The following is a 27,790-nucleotide window of genomic DNA, read 5'->3' on the forward strand; positions in this document are numbered from 1 at the left end:
AGAGAGAGAGAGAGAGAGAGAGAGAATAAGAGAGAATAATGTCATGCCAGCCACATTGTAAATAGGTTTATTATAATACCATTGTATCACTGCAGTGAAGATATTTCAACTCTGGCAGTCATCTCTAACTGTTTCATGTTTTAGAGAGAAGGAGACAATGAAAAAGTGGATGCTTCTTTGAGTCAAGTGGTTGTCTGCCCTTCCGTGCAACAATTCCTCTCAGTTGTTTAGAGTGTGTTTTATTTAAACTAGATCCTATGCGTATCTGAACCTGAAAATTTCAACATTCATGATCACCGTCCTTTTCCAGTTCATACCATGTCTCAGTGCTTATGTGTGAAACAGCAGGGTGGAAACTGTGTTGAAGGAAGAGTCAGTGCTCAGATATTGGACAGGAGTGAATGCTGAGTACAGTCGATTGTTATTTAAGTTCACACTATGACAGATTACTATGAAGGCTGTAGGAAAACTCACTTGTAAATGAACTTGTACTAAAACTATTTTATTCAATTTATAGAGTTCAAAGATAAAGTGAGGTGTGGGGTATGTGTGTGGGGTGTGATGTGTGTGTGTGTGTGTGTGTTGTGGTGTGTATGTATGTGTGATGTGTATGTGGTGTGGCATGTGTATGTGTGTGTGAGGTATGTGTGTGTGTGGTGTGTGCTGTGTGCTGTGTGTGATGTGTGTGTGTGTGTGTGCTGTGTGCTGTGTGTGTGTGGTGTGTGTGTATTGTGTTGTGATGTGTTGTATTGTGTGTGTTGTGGTGTGTGTGTTGTCTGTGTGTGTGTGTGGTGTTTGATGTGTGATATGTGTGTGTGTGGTGTGGCATGTGTGTGTTGTCTGTGTATGTGTGTGTTGTGTGATATGTGTGTGTGGTGTGGCATGTGTGTGTTGTCTGTGTATATGTGTGATGTGTGTTGTGTGATGTGTGTGTGTATGTGGTGTGGTGTGTGCGTGGTGTCTGTGTGTGTGGTGTGGTGTGTACGTGGTGTCTGTGTGTGTGGTGTGGTGTGTGCGTGGTGTCTGTGTGTGTGTGGTATGTGATGTGTGTGTGTGTGTGTGGTATGTGGTGTGTGATGTGTGTGTGTGATGTGTGTGTGGTGTGGCATGTATGTGTTGTCTGTGTGTGTGTGTGCTGTGTGCTGTGCATGTGTGTGTGTTATGTTGTGGTGTGTGTGTGATGTCTGTGTGTGTGGTGTTTGATGAGTGATGTGTGTGTGTATGTGGTGTGGTGTGTGCGTGGTTTCTGTGTGTGTGTGTGTGTGTGTGTGTTGTGGTGTGTGTGTTTGTGTGTGTTGTCTGTGTGTGTGTGGTGTTTGATGTGTGATATGTGTGTATGTGGTGTGGCATGTGTGTGGTGTCTGTGGATGTGTGTGGTATGTGCTGTGTGATGTGTGTGTGTGGTATGGTGTGTGCATGGTGTCTGTGTGTGTGTCTGTGTGTGTGTGTGTGTGTGTAAAACTTCTCTTTTAGAGGAAAGGAACTGAGCAACACACTCTTCGAGCTGAGACCCAAACAGGTCGTTCATCTCGAGCAGGAGCTCTCCTGCTTTCTACAGGTCGAAGGACATGCTTAGTGCATTCCTCTTCCTTGCTACGCCTGATCTGAGCATTTCTCTCATATGCCCTTTCCTGCCTGCTAGTTTCTCTCACTTTCCCTTTTTAGTTGCTGACTTCATGGTGCCTTCTTTAGCTTAGCCCCAGATGTTTGATTTCATGGTGCTAGTGTGAGTCTGAATGAGAATTATGCAGTCTCTCCCTATACCTCAAATTGTCTTACTGTGGCTGTTGTCCTGTGAGGGATGGGTGTTAGCGCTCTGGCTGTACCTCATTGTAGAGCACGAAGCTCTAGGTGCAATACCCAGTACTGTGTGACATAAATCATTTTTAAAAACCAATCAAGTTCTTTGGCTTTTCAAATAAACTATATCAGAAAAATCTAAAACAACAACAACAAAAATGTTCCAGAAGAGATTTTCCCCTCACAGTGTCAAGAAAAATTCTGTATTAGAATGTTATGTGAATTTACAGTATTTTAGGACCTAGGTTTTCTCTGATAGACTTCATACTAGTTATCAATTGACACAAGTACACTTAGCATTTACACATTTACATATTTTGTTTCCTATGTGCATTTAGAAAAATATTTAGGAAAAGTATTTTGATGCTCATAATTTTGTGATCTCTCCCCAACAGCTTTTCTTTCTTTCTTTCTTTCTTTCTTTTTTTTTCTTTTTTAAAGGAGCTGTAGCCAATAACATAAGAAGCCTAGCTAGCAATATAGTAACTCCTTATGCTGAGATAGTTTTTCCCCCATTAATTCAAATACATAAAGTGCTCTGTGACATTGTTGATAAATTTTCATGTTAAACATGATAAGAAAAAGGTTAGTGATGTCATTTTAGAAATTTAAAATCATCCACTGTATTTGTGAGCTTTTAAAAGCAAACTATGATTTCAATATTTTTTTTGGAAATACCATTTTCAGTAAAATTGAGATATAAGAGAAATACATTTCCAAGAACCAAGGGGATTATTGTTCATAGTAGAAGCTTTGTCATGGTGTGGTCGCATTACTGTTTTGTTCCATGGAGTCTAAGTCTCAGTGAGTTTTCTTTTAAAGTAAGAAATTCCAAACATTCAGAATCTTAGCCTTGGCTTTTATCTTGCAGTCTGTTGGTCAGCAAGCCTAGAATGTTCAATATGGTGTGGGCTTAAAGACAGAGAAACCTATAAAAGAACCGGATCAGAACAAACCTGAGTAGACATGTCCTACCACAAGGCTTTTAGAGGAATGGTCACCTACTTGTACTAAGGCTTTATTTTGTCACAGGAATACTGATATGAGACTGAGAATAAAGATGACCTCCTCTCCCCCAAAACATAGTAAAGGAAGGCAGATAAGGGCCATTCCTGTGGCACTTATGCATGAGCTGTCTCATGACAGCTTCTTGTGGTCCATAATAATTTGGGTACCATTTGCCTTGACATTATTATTTTTCTGAGTTCATTCAGAACCTGTGGGTTACCTTTCAATCACCTGTCCATGCATCAAAAGGCTGACTGCTGATCATATTCTTAGCTTCCAGAACAGTGGTCATATATTAACTGTGCCTGAGAGCTAGTGTGGGAACTGTTCTTATCCATACTGGAAATCCTGGGGTAGAGGAGATGTAGGCCCTGAGAAGCCATTCCACAGCTTGGCTACCATATCTCTGAACCTAGATATCTTCGTTGTCCAGATCATTTCTCTGTACCTTTGATGCTGCTTTGAACTGGCCCCTCATAGGTAATTAATGTAAAGCTCTGATCTTTTCTTCCCCTGGCATGTAACCAGTGTGTTCTTCCTATAACTCCACAAGTTGTCACCTCTAGGTCTTCTGTTTCCTTCTTTTTTACACTTTCCCCCTTTTCTAGGACCTGAAACAAGGATCATTGACTTTTCAGAGCCTAGATGGAAGGTTCACCATCTGCAGGAATTCATTCCTGAACATTTTCAGTTTTCCTGTCCAGGCTGTCTATCGGACAGTAAATACAAACCTGAGAGCATGCAGGACTGCCCAACAACCCGAGAAGCCCAATGGCCTTCTTTCTGGTTTATCTTTATTTAAAGGTTGACATGGGAAATGCATTTTCCTATCATAATAAATACATTGTGGGATAGCATACTGAATCCAAATAGAATTTAAAGTTTTAAAGAAATTATTCATATCGGTTCCCCTGGCAGGGCTATGAACTCATACATTCAGGTAATGAGTACACGTAAATTCACTCTGCCTAAACAGTACGGATGATTTCATGGCAGTCTCTGAGAGGTTAGCGCTGAAGCAGTTGAGCATTTTGATATTAATTCATGTGTTCTTTACTCATATTTCTGAATTTCGACCATTTCCCTCCACCTTTAAAGCTGTAATGTGAACTTTTTGTAAGACTTGTCCTGGAGGTAGCGATGCTAGATCTCCAGGGAGAGGATTCGAATCTTTACATTCTTAAATACACTTTGTGCAACTGTTAGAAGATTCGTCAGGCTTTGAACCTGTTTTTATAATAGCTGTTTGTTTGCAAGCAGGGGAGACCAAAGCAGATGATCTGAATTGCACATTTGACCTCAGAGATCCAGCTTTGAGCTGTAATGACAGCTCACAGGTAGAACAAAGAATGGTTCACGAAGGCACAGCTGTATATCTGCTTCAAGGAGTACAGCCATGGAACAAGAGGAGCTGGTCCCAGGTATGGGGAGTAATTGGGAAGCAACCCCTTACCTTTCACTCACCACTTTGCTTGAGTCAGATGTCCATGGCCTCTGAAGGGCACGTTAGAGCACATGGAACTTTTCTTGCTCCAGAAAGGAAACAAGAGCTACTGATGAGCAGAGAGAGAAGGATGTACAATGACCTACTTCAGTCCTGTCACTGGAGGCAAAGACATTTTCCGCAGAGGGGACGGGCATCATGCACACTTTGCAAAGGTCAGCAACTCTCCTTGCAGAGATACACTTTCACTATAGCATAAGCCACTCACAGTAGCTTTCTTGTCTCTGGTGTCACTGAATGATGCCAGGATAGTTCATTCCTCAATGCTTTTGCTTCTCTCTGGCTTTCAGCCCTGCCTGGCATGATCTTATAGGGAGTCTTTCATGAGAAGGGCCTGGTCTATTTTTTTTCAAACCTTTCCATAAATGAGGTAGGGCCATGAAAATAAATTTGCAAAAGCATTTTCCTCTTCTGTAGAATGGCTAGCTCTACCATTTGCTCAGAAGTAGGGTTTTAATTGCTTGTAGTGCTTGTTCATGGTGTCTTCAATTCAGAAGCACCAACTTGTATCTACTGTGGTGGACATGCATTTTCTTGAGCTATCAACTAACATGTTAAAAAGTGTGTTTTTTAAAACATATGATTCCATTAGGTAAGAAGCCATAACTCAGCTTGATGGTTTTCTATCAGACCTTGTCAGATCAAGAAAATCCACTTTTGGTTGGAGATGTTTTCCTTTGGTTAATAGAGCAGCTAACTCAGGCCTCTCTGTTTACTGCCTCAACCTGTTCTTCCAACTTTTCTTTCTGAAGGCAGTCTGGAATTAGGAGAGGTGTCTAAAGGGCTTGGGAGCCACTACTATCTTACCACGTCCTGGTTGTTCAGCTTTCACTGGTGTGACATCTGTTACTTCGGGGACATTGCTATATCTTGGCTAAGTCACTTGAGATACCTGTGGCTCTAATGGTCTCTTAATGCTCTATGTGTCAACCTACTATGATTCTGTAAACCCTCCAACAGGCTTTTTTTTTTTCCCTGAAGGAGGGCATGATATTTTTGGTATTGTCTCTGTTGTAACTTTGAGAAAGTCTTTTTGAAGCTCTCCATAGACTTGCTGGCTATATATTGGTGTTCTGCCGTTCTAGAGACAGTCAGATGGAAGATTTCTCTATAAACCGTACCACTTCCTACATTCTCCATATTGAAGCCAATAAGGTATTTCTTTTCACCATTACCTAAGGCCTCTTCTGAGATTTCCTTTTTTTCTGTTCTGTCTTGAGTTGGGAGTAGACTCTGGAATGGTCTTTAGAAATTCAAGTAGCATCTAAGCATGAGTAGTTCCCCCTCAGCGCCGTCTTTTCTTCCAATGGTGAGAAATTGGGGAAGGGGAACAAAATAAGATAGGAAAACAGCATTGTCTATGCTCCTCCAGTGTCTGAATTTGAATTTCGGCTACTTATAAAGTACTCAAATTAGGACTGTTGATTTATTCAATGAAACATCTGGATCCTGCGGTTAAACGTCATGCATCCCAGGAGGCCTGCTGGGTTATAAATTTGAAGTCACTTGGTTCTCAAATGCTGAAAGGTTGACTGCTCTTTATCTCGATAAAGCAAATATGGGGAGGGCAAGGTGATGGAAAACAAATGCAGGCTCTCCCTTTCGACTCTCTTTTCCAGTCTTCTTAGGTTCTGCTTTCAGACTTGGGTCCTACCACGTAGGGTCCTACCTGCCCTGTTAGTTTTTCCTTTACCAGTTTGCATGTCATCAATTCTATGCTTCCAAGAACTGTCTATGTGCATGCCTCTTTGTCACTCTCTGTGTCTGTGTCTGTGTCTGTGTCTGTCTCTGACTCTGTCTCTGTCTGTCTGTCTGTCTGTCTGTCTCTGTCTCTCTGTGTTTCTGTTTCTCTTTGTGTGTATGTGTGTGTGTGTTGACTTAATATATAGATTCATTATAGCTGAGGATGATCCACTTCTGCAGTGTCACTGTTTGGAACAATTTGCATATGTTCTGTTGTATGGGCATCTCCTCACTCTTGATGCTGTGTTGTCTGACTGGATCTTTTTCTGTCCATAGAAGGCCTTTCACTGAACTGTACTGTCAGTGCAATGTAATCCCGCTTACCATCATAAAAATGTAATATGTTCAGCAGATACGCAGAGCCATCTTAAAACACATATGCTAAGGATTTTATTTTCACTCTACTTTTGATATGTTATTTCCTTTCCATTTTTCTAGTATATTTTATTTATTTATTTATTTATTTATTGAGATAGTAACCTCAAATTCTGTCTAAAGTTGAGGGAACAGGTTGGGGAAAGCAAATTCACTTCATCAGAGTCCCATGCCCATTGAGCAGCAGTATGGAGAACTGAACTGTTTTAATTCTCAAGACTTTTTAATTCTATTGGGTCACATAGGATATTTAGAGTAGGGTTTATAAGACAGCATTATTATTATTTATGTATGGAAGGAGGGATTTGTAGATGAATACTAAATGGCTCCTCATTTCTGTGATACTAGTGTTTGGGTTTCTATGAAAAGGCAGTCTTTCCACCAATACAAAAACAACTGGCTCCTGCATCATTTGTTAAATAAGTTGATCAGACCAAAAAGGAAACAACGGAGCTGTGGACACTACAAAGCACATAGAAAGGTGCCAGACTCTGGCAGACTCCTTGTGCACAGCAGTTTCTTAGTTTCTGTGGTTGTAAACCCCTCGGAGATCAGATCAGGGAAGCTTTCTGTTTAGAAGCTAATTATTTCATATTTAAGATAGTTAAATTTGAAAATGTCATTCAATTGGAAAATTGGGAAGAAAGGCAACTTCGGCTAAGTTTATTCAACTGTCCTCATTGTTGAGGAAACTACAGTAACTTCCCTCAGTCCCCCTGCTTTCCATTAGTAGTTTTGCTGCACACACATTGTGAGGCCCAGGACTGCTGTTAGGTAGTTTAGGCATCAGTTGGATTCAGCCTTCCATCAGTGAAGTTCAAGTTTGGCAAGGTGTGAAAGCATGCGGCGGTGCAACTGCAGGGTTGGCTTGCTCTTCCCAGCACGTTCTAACCCTTGTAATTAGAAATGCTTTGAAAGGTTAAGAAAGGACCACCTTGTCCATATTGCCAGTTTCTATGGAAGGAATTTTGAAAGCCGAAACGGTTTTAATTCCTGTGAATCTGGACATAACAATCCACAGATGTGTGAGGCTTAGTGAGGTAGCTCCTACAGGTGAGCTCCAATGTCAGCAGGAAGCAGGGGCCCTTTACTCTCTGCAAGAGATTAATGTATGGTGCCTTTTGCAGCAACTAGGTGTACTAGAAAGCAGTACAGGAAAATTGTTTTCTTTCCCTTTGCTTCTCCGTGTTCAGGCTTACTAGCAAACAGACCTTGTAGTATAAACACCACATGCTTGGAAATTAATTGGAATTCACTGTAGTATTGCATTATGACTCATAAACAATATAACATAATGCTTGTCAAATACAGTGAGGATTTCTGAAAATGATTTTCTTGAATAAGTTTATAATCATAGGAGTCCAGCCAATTTTCATATTGTTTGTGTAGTTTTACTGAAGAAAATGTTAAAATTCAATTTGTAATTTTAGTCTAAAACAGCAAAGTGCAAAACGAAGCTTCATTATTTTTCTTCTTTGGATTAGGTGACTGACAGACGTATGAAGAAACAAATGAATATAATGTTATTATTACTGATGCCTTCGTTCAGTCTTTTAATACCATTCTGCCTCTCTGCTTGACTTTAAGGAGTATTTTAAAAATATAACTCATAACCTGCTACTGTTGTAAATGGAAATGCTTTCAAAGGTTAAGAAAGGACCGTCTTGCCCATATTGCCAGTTTCTATGGAAGGAATTTTGAAAGCCGAAAAATTGTGTTATAAAAATTGATGCGTACCATCTAACTTAACAAAACTGCTATGTTCAAGGGAGGATTTTTATTTATTTATTTATAAGAGCTCATGTTTGCCAAGTGCTTTAAAGTAAAGCAGCTGTACTCAGGATTATTGTGAAATAAATTTATGTTAAAAAAAAAAAAAAAACCTATCAAACAATCCTTAGCATTCAAGATAGTTCAAGACTCATGTGTATGACCTGATTTTGGAGAAAATTAATACATTCAAGTTAACTTTAATGGAAACCAATGCATATAGTGAATTTTAAATATTCATTTTCCGGCTTGGTGAAACCTGCCAATTCCTGGCTGTGTCCACCAAGTGAACACATGGAGTGTGAGTGTACGAACTGCACATCCCTCCTCCAGATGATTGTGATTTACACTAAATTCTCTGAACCAATGATGCAAATATCATTTGATGGCTTTTGTTCTAGATTTCACTTGAAACGCAATGGACCTGGTAGAGGTCAATGTGGTCTCAGCAGTTATTGCCATGGCAACAAGAACTGGTTGTTAGAAGGTTGGACAAAACAAAGGAGAAGTAGAAAAAAAAAAAAACATCAACAAAGGCCCAAGGCAGCAACAACCTACTTACTTGATCATTGTGAGTAAAGATGGATCTATGTTTTACCAATAAATGTTGAGATTATCAATATCATGAAGTTTCTGTCTTAAAGATACACAATTTTTCGTGGATTCTCCACATAGATGGTCCATTATATATCAAATGCCAAATATGCCTGTGTGTGTATGTATGTATGTATGTATGTATGTATGCATGTATGATCTGTCACTTAGAATTAGTAGCTCCATTTTTGGTTTGAGTCAATTCACACAAAGCAATGATTAATTGGGATCCAACGTCCTATTTAAACTACTGATTATTGAGTCATAACTTTACTTGACTACTAGAAACAACTGAATGTCTCAAATGATTGCAGTTGCCTTGCCCTAACCTCGCACTAGAGTTTACTGTGTGGAGAGACTGCACAAAGCTACTCCGATAAATCATCATATCTTCATCATGCAGGCCCTCCCCTGAGTGTAGTGACTTGGCTGTTCATTTTAAACATGTGCTCAGAGAAAATTGGACAGTGTTTGATTATTTATATTCATAATCCCATTTTCTAAATCTGGATTGATCTTAAGATGCTGATCATTTCTGACTGCTCATGTGACCAGAGAGAATTATTTAATTATTCTATAGGAGGCCATATTTGTTGACCAGTATTTAATATAAAGAGTAGTTTTATGTTCTATGCCATGATGTGATTTCATTGTTCTCATGATAGATTTAGAGAGTGTCATATGGGGACAGAGGTCTTGCCAGTTGCTTCTAGAAAAGACACTATGACCTAAGGGCATGAGAGATACTGAATAGGTTGGAAATTCTTCATCCATGATACCATATTGAATATACTAAACTACCACATGGTGAGGGAATGTTGAGTTTGGTTCCCTCTGTGTTATTTATCCATGAAAACTTCATTAAGTGCTTGCCAGTGGCACCTATTTTGATAAATACTTCTTCAAAGCAACCTTGTGCTGGGCGTGGTGGCGCACGCCTTTAATCCCAGCACTCGGGAGGCAGAGGCAGGCGGATTTCTGAGTTCGAGGCCAGCCTCGTCTACAAAGTGAGTGCCAGGACAGCCAGGGCTACACAGAGAAACCCTGTCCCGAAAAACCAAAAAAAAAAAAAAACAAAAAAAAAACAAAGCAACCTTGTGTTCTTAGAAGGTGACCTCCTAGTGTTAGATGTTTGAAAACGGAAGCTGGAAAATATTTAGCAACTGAAACACAGTGATTCTACATAATGATGTCACATGTGGCTGTGCTTGAACCAGCGTTTGGACAACTTATAAAATTCTCTTTTAACTGTATTTTCATGACTCAAGGTTCTGGACTCCAATATCCATTACTTCTGATAATAAAGCTGAATTAAAATCACAGAAAGGATCAAATGTGATGTGTGTATAAACATTTGGAAAACTATAAAGTACTATATAAATGTCAGAATTAGAGAGCATACAGTCTAAAACAAATCCAAAATATCATTTATTTATTTATTTATCTAAAATTTTTTTTGAGACAAGTGTCCCGTGACCCAGGCTTCCCTTAAATTCAATATGTAGTTCATCCTGATTTTCTAATCCTCCAGCTTTTACCTCTTGTGTGTTGGGGTTATAGTCTTGTGTCACCATAGATGGTTGTATGCATAACCAGGACTGGGAAGCACCACACAAGCCCCAAGTGAGCTAGGTAAGCATTCTCCAAATGAGCTCCATTCCAAGTCCTCATAATGCTAACTTTGGAAGGAAATTGCTTCTTTACTCGTCTCTGAATCAAACTTAAGAATGGTCTATGAAGGAAGGTGAATTTTGCTAGTTATTGCCAGTTTGAGTTTTCTGTATCATCAGTCACTCAGAAGATTTTATAGCCACTTTGATGTATTAAATAGATTTTGGGAAATAAACTTAAGCACCTTGTGGATTCTGTCTGCTGAGTCAATAAGTCATGAAACTAAGGCTAGTGTAGCCTTTATCCTGCCCGGTAATCTGATTCTATTGATCCTGAAAATGTCAATTCCGATTAGAGACACACAGCAGCCTTTCCCCACTTCAATAAGAGTAAATAAATAGTAATATGATTTTTAGGCATTTTCATAAGGGCTAATTTATTTAAAGAACAAGGCCGGGAAGCAATCAGTGTAGGACTCAATTGTTCTGATCATGCTTTACTGAGGAAAATATAAATTTGATTGGAAGGAGCTGTGACTAAGATCCTAGAACCCATTTAAAGCTAAGCTAGGAGGTCATGCAGCATGATTGTCCAGATGCCAAAAACCTCCTTCTCTGGAGTGTATTCTAGGGGATCGCTTGAGAAGTCAAGAGGCAATCTGACAGAGAGCAAAGACCAACAGATTCCATACTGAAAGGGGAGGAAATGCAGCTCAATTCCCCTCCTCTCTGCCAGGGGGGAATGAACTCAGTGCAAACAGCAGACACTCTCTGTCACACCACATCAAGCATGCCACTGGCTTTCTGTGTCACCAAGCTGAGGTGGCCTGGGGATTGTTCACTTTGAATGCAGGTAGAAAATAAATCTGCAGAGACCCATGACTAACGCATATGGAAATTGTCTCTGGTATTTATTCTCTCCCCCTTGCCCGCCTCTACGACACACTTAGAATGTATTAATGATGGTGATGCATCCAGGGACATGAATGTGAACTTGGCAAGGCTCAGAAAAGATGGCTTTAAGAAGAACTACTCTGTCTTAGGTGAGTGGGAAGAAAGTGCAGTGAAGTTTGTGTGGGAAGATGCTCATCACTGTCCAGGGTGAGTGAGGGTGAGCCGCAAATGGAAGATGTCACGAATTAGTTCATCGTGTAAGAAAGACTCTGCTCGGCTCTTCCAGGAAATAGTACATGGCTTGAAACTAATCAGGTTCTCTGTGACTCTACATCTACACAAGACTGCCATTTGCTCTTTGAAAGCCTGATGTTGCTGAGTTTCTGTCCAGAAATCACTTTATTTTTGACTGTGCCCCACATCCCTGAGAGAGGCTCAGGTTAGGTCATCCCCCTTTGAATTCAAGTTCAACCATTATTCTTTCAGTGATGGTTTCTGAATCTTTAAGAGCCAAGACACCTTTGAAGTTTTGACTAAATACTTCATTTTAAATCTTGGGACCAATTTAGTTAAAAATTAACAGTGTTATAGAGTTACTGGCATACTTGTTGAAAAGACATGGCTATAGAAATTTTGAAATATGTAGGTCTAAAAAATACATGAGACAGGGAATGGGAGAGAAGAGGGGGAAAGTTCACAAAGATAAGCAGTGCCCGAACTAGCATTTTCCCCTTGTGTTGCCCAGTTATGTGTCTCAATTTTTGCTGATGAAGAAAATGTCATTTATTTTTAATGCATAGAGAAAGCACAAGATGAAAGTTTTGGACAGAATAGTTTTCTATATATACATTCATCCAGGACTCTACATTTCTCTTATAAAACCCTGCATCAGTATATATTGCATGGATGTTCCAGCCTCCTGACCTGAGAGCCTGGAGTAATGTCTGTACATTTTGCTAATATAAGGAAAAGGGCAGACTGGCTACTTCAATTTAATAGATGCAGGCACAAACAACACTCATTACAAAAATTCTACTGGAAACAACTTTTTAAAAACTTCAATTATACAGTATGGACTGAGGACTGTGTCCGAATCCCCTTTTCCTCTCGTAATAATTTGCCACACTCTACATCTGTAGATAAAGTAGTCCCGGAAGTGGAGTTGGTCGGATGGGTTTGTTTACACTGCAGTCCATAAAAGAAACAAAAAGCCTTGCATGCAAAAGAAATGGAAAAAAATAAAGGTGAATAAATAAAAAGCAAGAATGAATGTTTAAATGAAAAATTAAATCAAATGAAGCCAGCAGTTATGAAGCAGCACATTAAAAGCATAATATATACAAGCTTTTATTTCTCAAATTAGTAGCATAAAACAAGACACCCCAAGAGCAAATTGAAAGTTAAAGCAGCCCAGTCCATTCTACGTATTAATTAAAGAGTTTTCTATAGTGAGGTCCAGGAAAGGGGCTTCGTAACCTCACAACTGTAACTCTGGGGAGGGTTCCCATAAAGGAGCAAGATTAGAATGAATCATCCTAGGGTTGGATACTCAATATAGTTTGCACATAAAGAAAGTGGCTCTCCTATCTGGTTATTAATCAAAGCCAGCCATACAATTTGCAGGACTCTGTGCAAAATGGACACATGGAGTCTTATGTTGAAAATTATTAAGAGTTTCATGACATTGGTGATAGAGGTAATAGTACTTAGCTTTGAGATTCTAATGGTATCTTTAAATTAAACTAGTGGATTAGTATGCTACAATGCCCTGGAGCTCTGTATTTTATTTTAGAAGGGAATTATCTTCAATCTCAGTCAGTTTTGGATTTTCTCCTCAAAGCATCTAAGTTCCAGGCATGAACACCTTGGTAAAATGGCTTGCCTATTGAAATTGCTCCATCATCCTAGATGCAATTTAAAAAAATAAAGTCTCAAATATACTTTATTTTCATGTTGTATGGTTTATCATATTCATAGCAAAAGTTACATAAGTTATCTTTCCACACGTTGTATCTCAGTGTAAGTAAATGACCAATTTAAAAATACTGCTTTGTATTTTTTTTTTATAGAAATTGTTTTGCAAGAGTACCTCTGCTCAACATGTATACTGAAGGGCTGGTGACAGTTCTCTCATGTCTTCTGTCATTTTTTTGATTATGCGTCTCTTGCTCTTTTTATAGTTTCTATCTTAAGAACAAATAACTGTTGAAGAAATCAACTGAGTTTGGAATTTCTGCACTGTCATTCCAAGTAGCGCTAATTGGATTTGGTGTACAAGACTCTTCCTTCTTCTCATTAATAAATGATAGAGCTGCAGAGCCTGCAGCACCTGGCAGGGATTCAATGCTCTTTGCTCTAACTCAGAAATGACTTTTCTGGGCATCCAATTCAATAGACTGTTACAAACAGGGAAAGTATCCTTAACACTCTCTAAACTTCAGACAGCAAATTCAAAGTAAAAACTACCCTGTCTTAGAAAGAGATGACTCACCTGCTCAATGTCATTGTTCTTCCGCGATTTGTATAAGAATTCTCCAATGGCTACAAACACAGAAAGGACGAGTCCCGCAGCCAGAACAATGAAGATACCCCCGATATTTTCCACTCCTAGAGCACTGGCTTCTTTACTGTCTTCTTCAGGGCAGCCATTTCCCCTCCACCATTTCTCTTTCATCATATGAAGCTTCCCTTCTTCTTGTAGTTGAAGAATAGCAATTGTAATTTTATCACGGTAAGGGGAGCCTGAAAGTTGGGGGTGATTTGGATGTTGATCACCAGAGAGATAAGAAGATATTAAGACATTTCACTATCTTAGCGATGAGTACTGCAGAGTTGCTATGAAACCCTTATGAACAAATCTATCAGCCAAAGCTAGGAATGACCACTCCTCTATCTTCAAGGCTCTAATTAATAAGAAAAGGGGGAGGTGCCATGTCCAAGTTTCTCATTCTAAATAAATATTAAGTAGGAATTCTATGACATTTCTTCCTTCCTTCCCTCCCTCCCTCCCTCCCTCCCCCCCTCTCTCTCTCTCTCTCTCTCTCTCTCTCTCTCTCTCTCACTCTCTCTCACTCTCTCTCTTTCTTTCTTTCTCTTTCTTCTTTTCTTCCTTTTCCTGAGTTATTCACCAATCTTTTCACATTTCAAGGGATTTATTGTCTAGATTCTATTTCTCTGGTCTCTTGGTGATCTCTTATCTTGGCTAAGTTTGGCCATTCTTTCTTCTGGTTCCCTATCTCCATTAGAGTTCAGCTACATCACTTCTCTGGCCAAGGGGAGCTAAAGTGATGGACGATATTTCTATTCCTGTGTCATAAATCTTCCCAACATTCTCTGCTTGCTGTCTTTTCCTAAATACACTGCAATAAGGAAACCCTTTCAAGGCAGTAGTGATGAGGATGTCACAGAGAGAAGGAGTTTGGCTGCTAGGGTCACTGCCTGAAGCACATTTTCTCTTTTAACCCAGACTGAGTCATGACAAGCATGGACTTTTACTGTGTAAGACATTCAAAGATTTCAGATGTTTACAGTGACTCATCCGTACTGATTCATGTACCAATTAAGGCAAAGTATGTTTTGGATAATTCTGAGTTGCTATAATGTTCTGTGGCAAAAATTTGGTAATATTTATGGTCTGTCTCCTGGTAATACCATAGAAACTTACATTATGAAGGTTTGGAAAGTGCCAATGGGAATAAATGGACACAATTTCTTAGTTCTGAATTCCTATGTTAACCAATAGAAAAGAGATAAAACAAGGTTCCTTTACTCATTTATTTCCTTGATGACAGCATTTTTTTGATAGAATTTCTTGTCCTCAGTAGTAGGAAGCTCCCTTTGCATACAAAATCTAAAGCTATTCCTGCTAGAGGCAAATTGAAAAGTCGGGGTCTTAAAGAAAAAGGCAAAATCTTAGGAATAATAAAGTAACGATCATTTGTTAAAGTGGTTTAAAGAAAATTAAAATCTGAAGGTATGATTAAGAGCCAAAAGTCGAAGTCAGCTCTTCTTATTTCTTATATCTCAGTGCCATTCTGTGAAAGTGCTCGCAGCTCCCTTCCCATCCTTACAGATGACTTATGTCCTCCCATGTCATAGCTTAATACAACAAGCTCAGGTCTAATCTTCTGTCATCTTCCATTTATTCTTTCCTAAGACTCAAAAAAATTGTCAACACACAAAATCTACCTTAGGAAGAAGTGTGGAATGCATTAGAGGGAGATTATAGCTTGCCAATACGGAATATGGATTTTTGGGTGAGGAAATGGATTTTTGAAAACAAAAGATATCAGCTCTTTGCTTAAACTCTCCCAGAACAATGGGTAGAGGCAAAATTAGCAGCATTAATATCCCCAGAGTGTGCAAGCAAATTAGAGAACCTGGAGTACATTGCTTTAAGGTACGTGGAAATGCTCTGATGAGAGTGAGAGCAGTACTCCTGGTCATGGCTGCACAGTAGTCACAATGATATACACAGTGGGTACTCAATAAATGCTCGCTGCCACTCTCCTCCTGCCTTCAGGCGGCACAAGGCCTAACACATTACAGACAGATGGAGATCCAATCTCTGCTGAATGCTGGTCTCTAAGGAAGGTAATTTCCAGCCTTCCAGTAACCTGTTTAAATCTTAACTGCTCCCATTCCATTCTCCTGAAGCTTGATTTTAAATCCCCCCGGGAGGCACATTTCTAGAGCGTCTGTCCTGAGAGTCTCTAAGCAGCAGTTTTCAATTTTAGCTTGTGACTGGGCCAACTTTACCAGTCTTCTATTATGGGAGAGACTTCAGAGTCTCTGGGGACCCAGGGCAAGAGCAGACAGGGTGGAGACCTTTTCTGCATATCTCTTAGCTTCAGCCTTTGTGACTGGTTTAAGTGGTCTGGTTGACCCTCAGAAGTGACTTCTTGCAAACCATGTGGGGGGGGAAAAACTATCAGTACACATGGATCTTTCTGAATAGCAACTGATCTTTTTTAAAAAATAAATTCATCATAAAAGGAGCCTTTCTCAAACGTTCCCAGCAGCTGTATTCCCCATGGATGAGTTCTCTCTGAAGCCCACCATCTGCTCCAATTATTCCCTCATTGTTTTTGCTTTAAAGGCATGACAGGTTTATCACCACTATGAAAAACTCCTGGAGTATATTTCTTTTCATCTAGGAAGGGGAGACGGAGGCTCTTGAACATGAGCATTTGTTGTAGGTAAAGTTGGGAAAAGAGAGAGAGGATGAATACGTGTAGGTCTCTCCATGTAATAGGTATCATGATGGATGAGTGTAGACAGACTCATCACAGAGGCAGCCTCATTCACAGGAGGGCAGATAGCAAGCCCTAATGTGCTGTATTCCTTCAGCTGAGCTGCAGAAAGGATCAGCTCCCAGGATCCCTGCCTCAGGCCACCTCCACACTGTCAGAAACTGTGGAGTTAAGGATGAAACATTAAGCAGGGCCTTACGTTTGCTCACAAAGCACTCTGTTACTGAGCTGGCTCCCCAACCCCCAAATATTCCACTCCTTGAAAGGAATACAAATTAACATTCTTATGTTCACATGCAGCTGCTCTCAGAGTGATACACATTCCTGTTTTCTATCATTGCTACACACAGAAAATTTGCTGTCATAGAGGGATGCTAAAGCGATCAAATGGGGTTGTCTGGTAGAAGACTGAGTGAGAAAGCTTCTAGTTTAAAGATGGCTGAATTAGGATAATCTCGCTGCTACTCAAGAAGAAAGATACTGTGAGTCTCGTCAATCCCGAGGTCCCAGTTCTGCAAAGATTAAGGCAAAAACTATTCCTGGTGTTTTTTTGTTTGTTTGTTTGTTTGCTTTTTTTTGTTTTGTTTTTCTGACGTATGCTTCATTTACTAAACGGGCTGTGAGGAACATTTGCTAAACTTCTCCCATGTATGTTATCTAAAATTAGATGGGCCAAGCTGGGTTAGGGAGATAGGACATTGTTTTAAGCCTCCCAAATTTATTTTGTTTATTTAGTTATTGTCCTATGGCCTTTATGGCCCTGAAGAACATGTTGAATACATGCTATAAGAGATTCTCACTTGGAGAACAACCAGGAATACTACTGTCTCTATCGGGAAGAGTCATCAGAATTATTTGGCTTCTAGAGTTCTAGCTCTCTGTCTGCTGTCTTCCTCTGTGGCACTAGCTGGCTTTCTCTGAGTCTGCTTTACTGTGGCTCTCTCACGTCACTGGCATGCTCTCATTGGTTCATCTCTGTGTCTTTGGGATATGTTTTTTTTCCCCTCCTTGTTTCCATGTCACATGACCTTTGAGATTCTTGAACGTGTGTTCCTAATTGCCTATCCCTTATAATTGTTCACTGTCTTGTCTATTGGCCCCACTGTCAGTTGTATGTATGATGTGATATTTACGCTGCGTACATGCTTCTGTGTACTGCCATTAGTACATGTTACATGACCAGTCCCTTCAAAGAGTGGGAGTCCAATTGCTCTAAAAATTAATAAACATAAGCAAGCTTAAGTTCATTTAAATACATTAGACTTAAATACAAGAGGTTAGTCATCTTAAACTGACCAGAATTTTCAGACATCTCCAAGACTCATAATACATTGCCCTATATTACTATTATTATACATTTAAAATAATGTTTACCATTCTTTTTCATTTCAAATATTGCTTTATGGATTTTAACAAAAATATTGTTACTGATTTACTAGTTATAACATTTGAGACAAGTGATGTAAAGGTACTTTATATTCTATTGAAATACTTACATTTTCTGCAAATTTTATCACTCCTTATAAATTCTTAATAAAGTCCTAACTTAAGTGTTCTAACAGCAAAACTTTAAGCAAGTATTCATTCTTGAAGCTTGGGGAAGCTCATGTCATGGGTATTCAACAATGTTTGGGTGTTAAATCCAATAAAGGTTATCCTCATTAGGTTTCTGTTGTGATTAAATATTATGACCAAAAGCAACTTGGGAAGGAAAAGGTTTATTTCATCTTACAGCGGACAGTCCATCACTGAAGGAAGTGAGGCGGAGATCATAGATGGACACGTCTTACTGGCTTGTTTCCCCATGGTATGCCTTCTTGTGCCTCTCAGGACCACAAGCCTAGGGGTTTTAGCATCACCCACAGTGGCCTATGCCCCCCCTCACCAATTATTTATCAATAAAATGCCATTCAGTCTTACCTATAGGCCAATCTGATGAAGGCATTTTCTTAACTGAGATTTCATTTTAAAGATGACTCTACCCGTGTTACGTTGACAAAAATGCTAGCCATCACAAGAATAAGTAGGATAAAGAGACAATATTTTGCTGCAACACCTCCAAAAAAGGGTCCTATTCTTTGGTAAGTCATCTATTCTCTTGACCAGAGGGGTCATGGAGACCCCCCCCCCCAATACTGAAGTCTAGCCACTTTCCATTCTTTGAAGAGGAAGCTCAGCACAAGAAACTCTTCAGTGCTTGCTATTGAAGTAGCATGGGCAGCCAGGCTTTGTCCAGTCCAGGAGTATGATATGACTGGTAGAGGAAAACTAAAGGAGCCTATCCCTGTATCCCTACCCACACGGAAGCTTGACATAGCATAATGAAAATAAGTTAATTACACCACCTACATGGTCTAAACACCCAGTGGGAAAGTATAACCAAAGAGTAAAATAGTCCTACTAGAAGCCCGTTTAGTAGTACTACAAGGACTCTCATTCTGACCAGGGTCTGCCAGCAGACCTGGTATTTCTAATAATGCATAGTTAGTCATTCAGGTAACCAGCAATTAGAAAGGATGCCTAGAACGTTTGTAGGCAGCTATACACCAACTGGCTACCTTTAAATCCATCTTTTATCTTGATTTCCTCTTGCCTAAAATCCCGAAATATCTGTTTCCACAATACAGTAGCCTTTTGCCTTTCTGCTACTTAACCAAAATGCAAAAATATATTTTGTTGTTGTTGTATGGTGCTAGCCTATTGCTCAGCTTTTGTTTTTGTTTCATTTTGTTCATGGGTTAGCTTAATTGTCAACTTGACATAGCTTACATTCACCTAGGAAGAGATGCACAATGAGGGATGGCCCACACTCGGTTGACCTGTGGGCGTGTCTGTGGGGAGGGTTGTCTTAAGGAAGTTAATGCTATGGGAAGACCCAGACCACTGTGGACAGCACCATCCCTAAGCAGGGGGCTTTTAATTGTAGTGAGTGGAGAACTGAGCTGAACACAAGCAAGCAAGTAAACACATCTGCTTTCAATTCTCTCTGTTCTTGAATGTGTATGTGACAGGGCTCTCCCAGCTATCACTCCTGTGATTGCCTTGGGACAATGGACTGTAGCCTGGGATTGAAATCAGAATAAGCCTCTCTGCCTAAGTGGCAGTTTGTCAGTGTATTTTAATATCTCAGCAACAGAAATGAAACCGGAATACTGCCCAAAGACTATTCATAAAACTCACTACTCAAATAGCTAAATTAGCCCACGGTTTAAAAAATAATATTGGTATACTTATTTTCCCTTGCAAGGGTTGTGCCTCGAAACTGTTGAGGCCTAGATTTGATGATTATTGTTTAAGATGGAACCATATATGTATGCTGAAGGCAGAGACTGTTGTCATGTAACAAATGCAGACATGTTCAACGACGTCTAAGTATGAACGAGCAAGTAAATCTTCCTTGGGTTTGACAGTGGGATTTTTAAAGTCAGTGGCTGGTCTTGGCTAACTTGGTTGTGTCCCTTCCTAGGACCACTTGCAGCCATATGTGCACTTCTTTCATTTATTCCCTGAATTTTAACCTGCTCATTAAGTGTGTGTAATCTGGAGTTGAGCTGTTCTACATTCTGATGATGTTTTACGATCTGCTACTAATAAGCTCTTTGGACCAGCCAACAAGGATCTTCTACCCAGACCATTGTTATGTAGGTTTGTTGTGGTGGTGGTGGTGGTGGTCTCCTCTGAGTCATGGATGACAGGTCACACCACTCCTTTGCCTTGCTTATCTCAAAGCAGGTACAAGAAGAGATATCTAAGGAATCTACCACAGTTGTATTGGTTGATTTTTTTTTGGGGGGGGGAGGAGAATGTGGAGTGAAGGCCATTAGCTGTAACTAGTCAAACTGCAGAGAGCAAATGACTCAAATGACCAAGCTATGTGCCCAACCCTGATTGATGCATCTATAAACACAACGCAACTCCTGCACACAAGTTTCAGGGAACCTTGTGGAAGACAAGGGGCAGGCAGACTGTAAGAGCCAGAGGACCAGGATTTCTGCTATGAGTTTGTGCTGCCTAGCCACGATAGAAAAGATGCACCTTTGAGATGTCAAAATGGCTGCCCGAATGTACTGGAACAATTCCAGTAGCAGTGTGACATTCTGGTGTATACAGGGGAGATCTCATGGATTTCCCTCTAGATTAGGAGCTACAGCGATTAGCAACTGCTCAGAGAGGGAGAATTATTTTTTCTCAGGGATGAGCTCCCATTTGTAATCCAGTAACGATCAGCCCTAGAAGCATACATGCAAGCAATACTAAACATATGCAACAGGCTATATTTATATGCTTACTCACTTATATGTATATACAACACTTATATGTATATACAACAACAGCAATGGTTGAAAAGGAGGAGGTGGTGAATTTGAAGGGCAGCAGACATGGAAGAGTAGGAAGAGAAAGAAATGATGTAATTAATGTTTTTATTAACTTAATTAAATTTAGGATATGTTAATAGGACTTTTGGGATAGCATTGGAAATGTAAATGAGGAAAATACCTAATTAAAAAAATATATTATTAAAAAAATATTTTAAACAAAAAATAGTGTGGAGCCAACTTGGTGGTACAACCGAAGCTCTTTAATTAATTAATAGATTAATTAATAGTAATGTGGTAAATATTGTTGAACATGGGTTGATTACAGTTTTTAAAAGAAAGCTAATTAATTGTCAGGTTATTGATATTAGGAAATTTAGTTCACCTAAATGATGACTTTGTTTTCTGTTAAGAAAATGAAGCACATGGCTATACTTGTTCTTAAAATTCTATACCTCTTCTGCTACTGATGGGAAAGGTATCCTTTAGACAAGTCATGATCTTTAACCGTTTGCAGTTGAGAGCATTCTCTGGTACCACTCAAGCAAAGCAACCAGTTTGACTTGTGATCTGTCTTGGCTTCTAAGCAGTGAAGTTTATGACCCCTGCCTGATATTGACGGTCACACTGCATAATCCCTGTCAAACATGGCAAAAAAGTACAGACAAGTAAATCAAGCCTACCTAGGGCTCTTATCTGTCTGGCTTGGCTCTTACTATAATCCTTTGCTACTGGATTAGCCCCCAGTTCTAGATGGCCTTATTTCTCTCCGTTGGATTATCAAAGCTTTACCTGAGAGGAACAGGTTGTCTTAATGATAGAACATCATAAGTACAGCTTTCTTTATGGTGAAACAATAGGAAGAAGTGTTCTAATGAGAAAGATCAGTAATTGTCCCCTGAACTTAGACTCCTTTTATGTTTATTGCTGTTACTATCACAGAAAAGGATAGTACATGGGTATGTAGTCCTTCCAGGCAGTAGGTTCTTGAGAAGGCACTGTGCTATTGAACTGAACAAGTAGAAATATTTGGATCTTTCAGGTAGATATTCTTTGACTTTAGCTTATTGTCTGAGAAAAGTTTGAATTTTAATTTCTGCCTCTTTCTTTAGACAGATATGGCATTGTTTCTCATTTATTAAGATGGAGAAATAGCTCTCTACATGCAGAATTAGTTTTCATCTACACATAGAATTAATTTTCTTATATTCTAATATAACTTAAGTTATAAAAACTAGATATATAAGATACTCAAGAAAATAATGAATGAAGATTAATTAGGAAAACAGTTCTTTAAAATATTGCTGGTCAGGATAAAATCTATATAAATCTTAAATAGTTACATAAAATATAAAATAAATAGTAGTTGGAAATTGATTAAGTATCTGAGATTCCTCAATTTAAATGATGTCTATCTTTTAAAATGGACATTTCTCTTCCTTGTTCGTTGACTACACATTACGCTTCTCACATGTTGAATACTTGTAATCAACATCGCCCCAACTTAGCCTTGGCTCATGTCTTGCCCCTCTTACCGATAGGTGTCCCCACTCCATAGCCTTTGGAGTCTATGAGGCCCCCGATCTGAGTGAGGTTGCAGTTCCTCTGTGTCACATATTCAATGCTGGTGGACTCCATCAGCAGGGCGTAGTCGGTGGTGAGCACCCTTTGGATTCCCTCATCGCTGTTTTTAACCAGGGCACTCTGCTGTCTACTGCTCATGAAAGCCCACATTTTCTCATACGTGGAGATTTTTGATTTCTGCAGAGAGAACAAAAGGACACCCACCAGCAGAAGAGTGCTGAAAAAAATATCACCTAAGGCTGTTCACCATCCTAGTGGGTCAAATAGTAAAGGGGGAATCTCTGTGCGTGGGAATCTGGAGGGATGACGTTGGGACTTCAGTCTTACAGGTAGCAGAGAAGAGATTATTCTGTAATGAAGACAGCCTAGACATATTTAGATTGATATGGAAGAAAAGGAGACGTTGGCAGATGGAAATCGGGGCTCAAGGGTTTTTTCTCGACTTTTGGTTAGTTTCAGTAATAGTGCTTGACTTATGAACGGTTGACATTGGGAACAGGACTTCACAGTGCCCACAGCCAATCTGAGGCTCTCTCCCTACAGACCTCTAGTTATTGACCCTACTTCCCTTCAGTCATTGGCCAGCCGTCACTTTATCGTTTCTGGGCAAGAAAATTCCAGTGCTAGGGATAGCCTGGGATATGTCACTTGCATCTTCTGCTTGTTTGTGAAAGAAATGCATCCATGGTTAAATTTTCTACAAAAATGAAGCATATAAATGCTCTTTTCTAGTTGGTATTCAAACCAGAAGCGTCTCCCTTCTTTTTATGTATATAATTTCTCATTGCAATCATTTTTTTTTTTAGATAACAAGGGCTGCATGTTTCATTTGAAAGCGTTCTATGATTTTCATGTCTTTTATTCAGCTTTTTGGTAGAGTCAATAATAGACTATCTATATGATATATTATATATGCAACTATACATAGACACAATTACCTCATTATCTTCTTTTCTTTGTTAAAACATACTGCCTGCATTTCCATATTGCTTAGATATGGATTTCCATTCTTTTGAATATCTATGATTAGGCATTTTACATTTTTACTCTGTAATTTCCATAATGTTTCAAGTTTTTCCCCCCTGAATCTGTCTTCATTTGCATCAGTACACCCTCCCATCTATCTCAACGATCAATGTCATCATGGGAATTACTGATGTTTTCAAGCTAAAGTTGGTTGTGATCCATGTAGACTCCTTGGCGAGGGAATATTATCCTAGGGGTACGGAGAAGCTGAAAACAGGAGGTGGGGCTGCAGACATGGAAGGAATAGCTCATGAATCAGCTCTAGTGGCTGTTCATGCTCAAGTGTTCCCAACTTATTTGACTCCTGAGTCTGTGTAAGACCTGTGTTGACAGAATATGCCTTATGAGTTGGAGAGGTGGAGGACAGATGGCTTTAGTTTGGATTGTTAGGCATTTAAAGAACCCCATGGGAAAGATCGTATGAGACAGATATAATTCAGTCCACATACCTTGTACAAGGTGATGATTTATGGGATCCACTCTATCATGATGAAGCTCCTGAGACTAACTCCACAGCCCCAGGGGATCTGCAAATCGGAGCTAATGTTTCCACAAAAAAGGTGTGCCCTGGGTACTAGGGCTGATGCTTCATTTGTTGTACGGTTTCAGCCTCAAAGAGTCTGATACTACTAAATTCTTTATGAAGAGAAGAGCTACTTATACAAAAGTGGGGAGGTCACTCTGTCTTTTCTGTAGCAAATGTATGGCTGGAGAAAATTATTCCATTATCAGGAAACTACCTTAAGGGGAAATAATTTTCTTTGAAGCATGAAATTTTAAAGTTATCAGAGACTTTAGAGATAGATTCACTTAAGCTATCATTTTTATAGAGGAGAAACTTTTGGTACAAACTGTTTGAAGACTTCAGAAAAAGACAGTGGAAGTTAACATCAGAAAAATTCTAGACCCCAGGAACCCCAATATTTCATTCAATGTTCCTTCCACTGATCCATGATGACTTGGGTAAAGTAGATGTCTGTATTGCAAAAGGTTTTTGACAATGACTTTAATCTTATTTAATCTACATGTGAAAACATAGCCTTTATGGAAGCTTTAGCTAGTTGTTTTTATGTTGGTACAACATAGATATTACTATTTATTTTTTATAATTTTTTTATGGTTAGAAAAGTGGAATTTTGCTTTGTAGAAGTAAGAGACATAAAATATTGGCCATGGAAGGAAAAGCTATCCAGAAACCGCCCAACCTAGGGATCCATCCCATCTACAGACACCAAACCCTTATACTATTGCTGATGCCAAGAAGTGCTTGCTGACAGGATCCTGGTATAGCTGTCCCCTGAGAAGCTCTGCCAGAGCCTGACCAATACAGATGCAGATGCTCACAGCCAGTTATTGGACTGAGCTTGGGGACCCCCAGTGGTGGATTTAGGGGAAAGACTGAAGGAGCTGAAGGGGTTTTTAACCCCATAGGAAGAACAACAATATCAACCAACCACACCCCCCCAAAGCTCCCAGGAACTAAACTACCAACCAAAGAGTACATATGGAGGGACCCATGGCTCCATCTGCATATGTAGCAGAGGATGGCCGTGTCTGGCATCAATGGGAGGGAGGACCCTTGGTCCCATGGAGGCTCGATGACCCAGGGCAGGGGAATGCTAGGGCAGTGAGTCAGAAGTGGGTGGGTGGGTGAGTACCATCATAGAACGGGGGTGGGTGGGGGGAGGGGGGAGGGGGAGGGGGACTTGTGGAGGGGAAACTGGGAAGAGGGATAACATTTGAAATGTAAATAAATAAAATATCCAATAAAAATAATAGTAAACAAATAAATAGAAAAAAATGACCATTTTATCCATAGAAAATGGACTGCATGAGGAGACCTTCAAGTCATAGTCACTGGGAGATAGTGGATTTTCCATCACGGGTTATCTACCCAGAGACATTTTTGCTGGGAAATTTCCCTTGAGGATTCTCCAAGGCCATTGCTCTGTTTTCTATATCAGGCCCTTTATAAAACAGGTCTTGGGATAAGTGACCTACATAGGTCACAGTTTGTAGCTAGATGAGCCACTAAGCCAAAGATATCTTTCTTGCTTATCTCCCAGTGCTATTTACTGTAATACTGTGCTCAATGAAGTTTATTCCTTTGTCAGGCCCTAAAATAGCATTTTCAGAGTAAATGTGTTGTATCCTTTCTAATAGATAATTTTATTAGTTTTAAAGGTGAGAATCTTAGCACTTCTTCAAATTATGAGTATGCTTTGCCAAAATTATGGTAAATGCTAAAAGACCAAACCGAGTGTTTAAATGACAGCTTTCCCTTTCCAGATTGTCTGTATCCCGAGTAAGCCTCCAAAATCACTCTAGATAACGCAGGATATTAAACCATGGGGGTGTGATTGCCTCTCATTTCACTGAATATATCAAAAGCCAATTAGAACACTTGGATCCTTAGAGGACACAGGCTCAGATGAATTCCTTAGCCTGGTTTAACCTGATTATATATCTGTCTTCCTGCCAATAAACACAGTTGACAAATACTAAGCATTTCTAATCTGTTAGAGGGCAGGGCCAATGTAATAAGGCCTATGATTACTTATTTCTCACTTTCCACCTTAAGACGTATGTAGGCTGAGTACTCGCTGGGTGGTGACTTGCAGGGTATACGTTGGCAGTTACAAACAGTTGAGAATAGTGATGATAATGGGCACAGACAGTGTTCACCGTGTAGCATGCCTTGCTCTGAGCACTGTGCATGTACTCATTCCTTTAAGGAGAAAGGAATCATTAAGATTTCAGCTTTACAGATGCAGACATAGAATACCACCCTGAAATGTGTTCACGCTGGGGTCTCATTCCAGTACTCTTGTTCCAGAGTCTAGGTTCTTCATCAAAGGGAATTGATTTTTTTTTTGTTCAAATACTCATAGCCAGATAACCTAACTCATCTTCCAAAGAAATCGCTCAAGTGTTCGTAAGCAGCTCTCTGTTGTAAGAGAGATGTTGTAGATCTTGCACTTAGCATATCATACATGAAGGGTATTTAATGACTTTCAATAGGTTCTATTCATTGAGACAAAAATTCAGAGTGTTTCAAGATATGCAGATACGGAACCTGGAAGACAATGTGGGTATAGTTTGTTCTTTGTCTTGTCCTTCCTAGCATTTGTTTTGTCTATGGTTCGTTTTCAGCTACAGGGTTTTTGTGACAGGATGTGAGGATGGACAGAGCTCAGAAGTATAGTATGAGTCTAAGATTGATAGAGCTTCCATATTATAGAAACAGTTTTTCAATGTTTCATTTCTATTGAGATAAGCATTGTTTATCACAGCACTCCCCCCAACCGAGTTATAGCACATCTGCAGGGAGAAAATATGATCCCATTATTCAGTAGAATCAATACGTGTGAAATCCTGCTTCAGGCCACAGTATTTGAAGGTCTTATGTATAGATCCATGTTTACACTTTTTTTTCACTTAGTTTCATAAGCCTACACACATTCATATTAGGAATATGTTATTGAGATTTTCGTTTTGGCATTGTGTCAAAAGTGAGTTTATAAATGTGCTATGTGCCATAAAGAACACATCAATGATCAAAATAATTCTATATTAAGTCCTTCTAGTAGAAGACTGAGAAATCCTAATCTTAAAAAGTACCTCTAGAAATTAACCAAAGATTTTTGACAATTCAGAATTCAAGCTTAAGAAGCCAACATACAGAGGAGAATGCCTGCCTGAAAGACAACTGTTTCACTTAAAATAATGAAATGTCATGAAATGGTAATTTCCCACACCACAGTAAAACATGATTTAGTGTAACTATCACCATTTGAAGCAAGACCATTAGGAAACATCATCTGTGGTGTTGTGGGGGCTCTGCCGTTCCAGATACAATCATTGTGTCACAGCCTACTCTTACCTTGAATCAATAGAAAGTTATGACATTTGAAGATTCTCTAAGGCTTAACAGTTTCATTGGTTCCCTTAAGGGAATTCTCCCGATGAGACTTAAGTATCTTTGCTCAAATCTGTTTCATGTTTTTCTCCTGTCTCCAGTTAAAGACTGCTACATTACAAGCAATATACCAAACTTTTTAAAAGGTTAAGTTAAATTGAGCTTATAGATATTTCCTTCCAAGCAAATACATTTTTATCTTCTCACTCTAATAGTCAAGGAACCCAAGTTTTCAAACAGGAAGATTTTATGGAAAGAACGCCCTCCTGTGTAGAAAAGTTCGAGGACTTTCTCTCGTCTTTTGTTTCCCACTGGTTTTGTCTGAACTCTGTCTCCCTGTGATAGCTTCAGTTCCACAGGTGCTGGGCTCAGAGATTTTCTTGAAATAGCTTCAG

General features: G+C 39.5%; 1 protein-coding gene across 1 annotated transcript in view; it reads right to left on the reverse strand.

The window, feature by feature from the left end:
* The window catches only part of Grik1 (glutamate ionotropic receptor kainate type subunit 1), a 386,955-nt gene that overhangs the window by 4,652 nt on the left and 354,513 nt on the right, over positions 1 to 27,790 (reverse strand). Inside the window, exons 14-15 of the mRNA XM_029470320.1 lie at positions 22,402 to 22,627; positions 13,790 to 14,040 (exon numbers count right to left, since the gene is read on the reverse strand). Of these exons, the coding sequence (XP_029326180.1) occupies positions 13,790 to 14,040; positions 22,402 to 22,627 (477 nt within the window). The remainder of the gene's footprint in view (positions 1 to 13,789; positions 14,041 to 22,401; positions 22,628 to 27,790) is intronic.

This window comes from Mus caroli, chromosome 16 (genome assembly GCF_900094665.2).
Source record: "Mus caroli chromosome 16, CAROLI_EIJ_v1.1, whole genome shotgun sequence".
In the NCBI taxonomy this organism is placed as follows: Eukaryota; Metazoa; Chordata; class Mammalia; order Rodentia; family Muridae; genus Mus; species Mus caroli.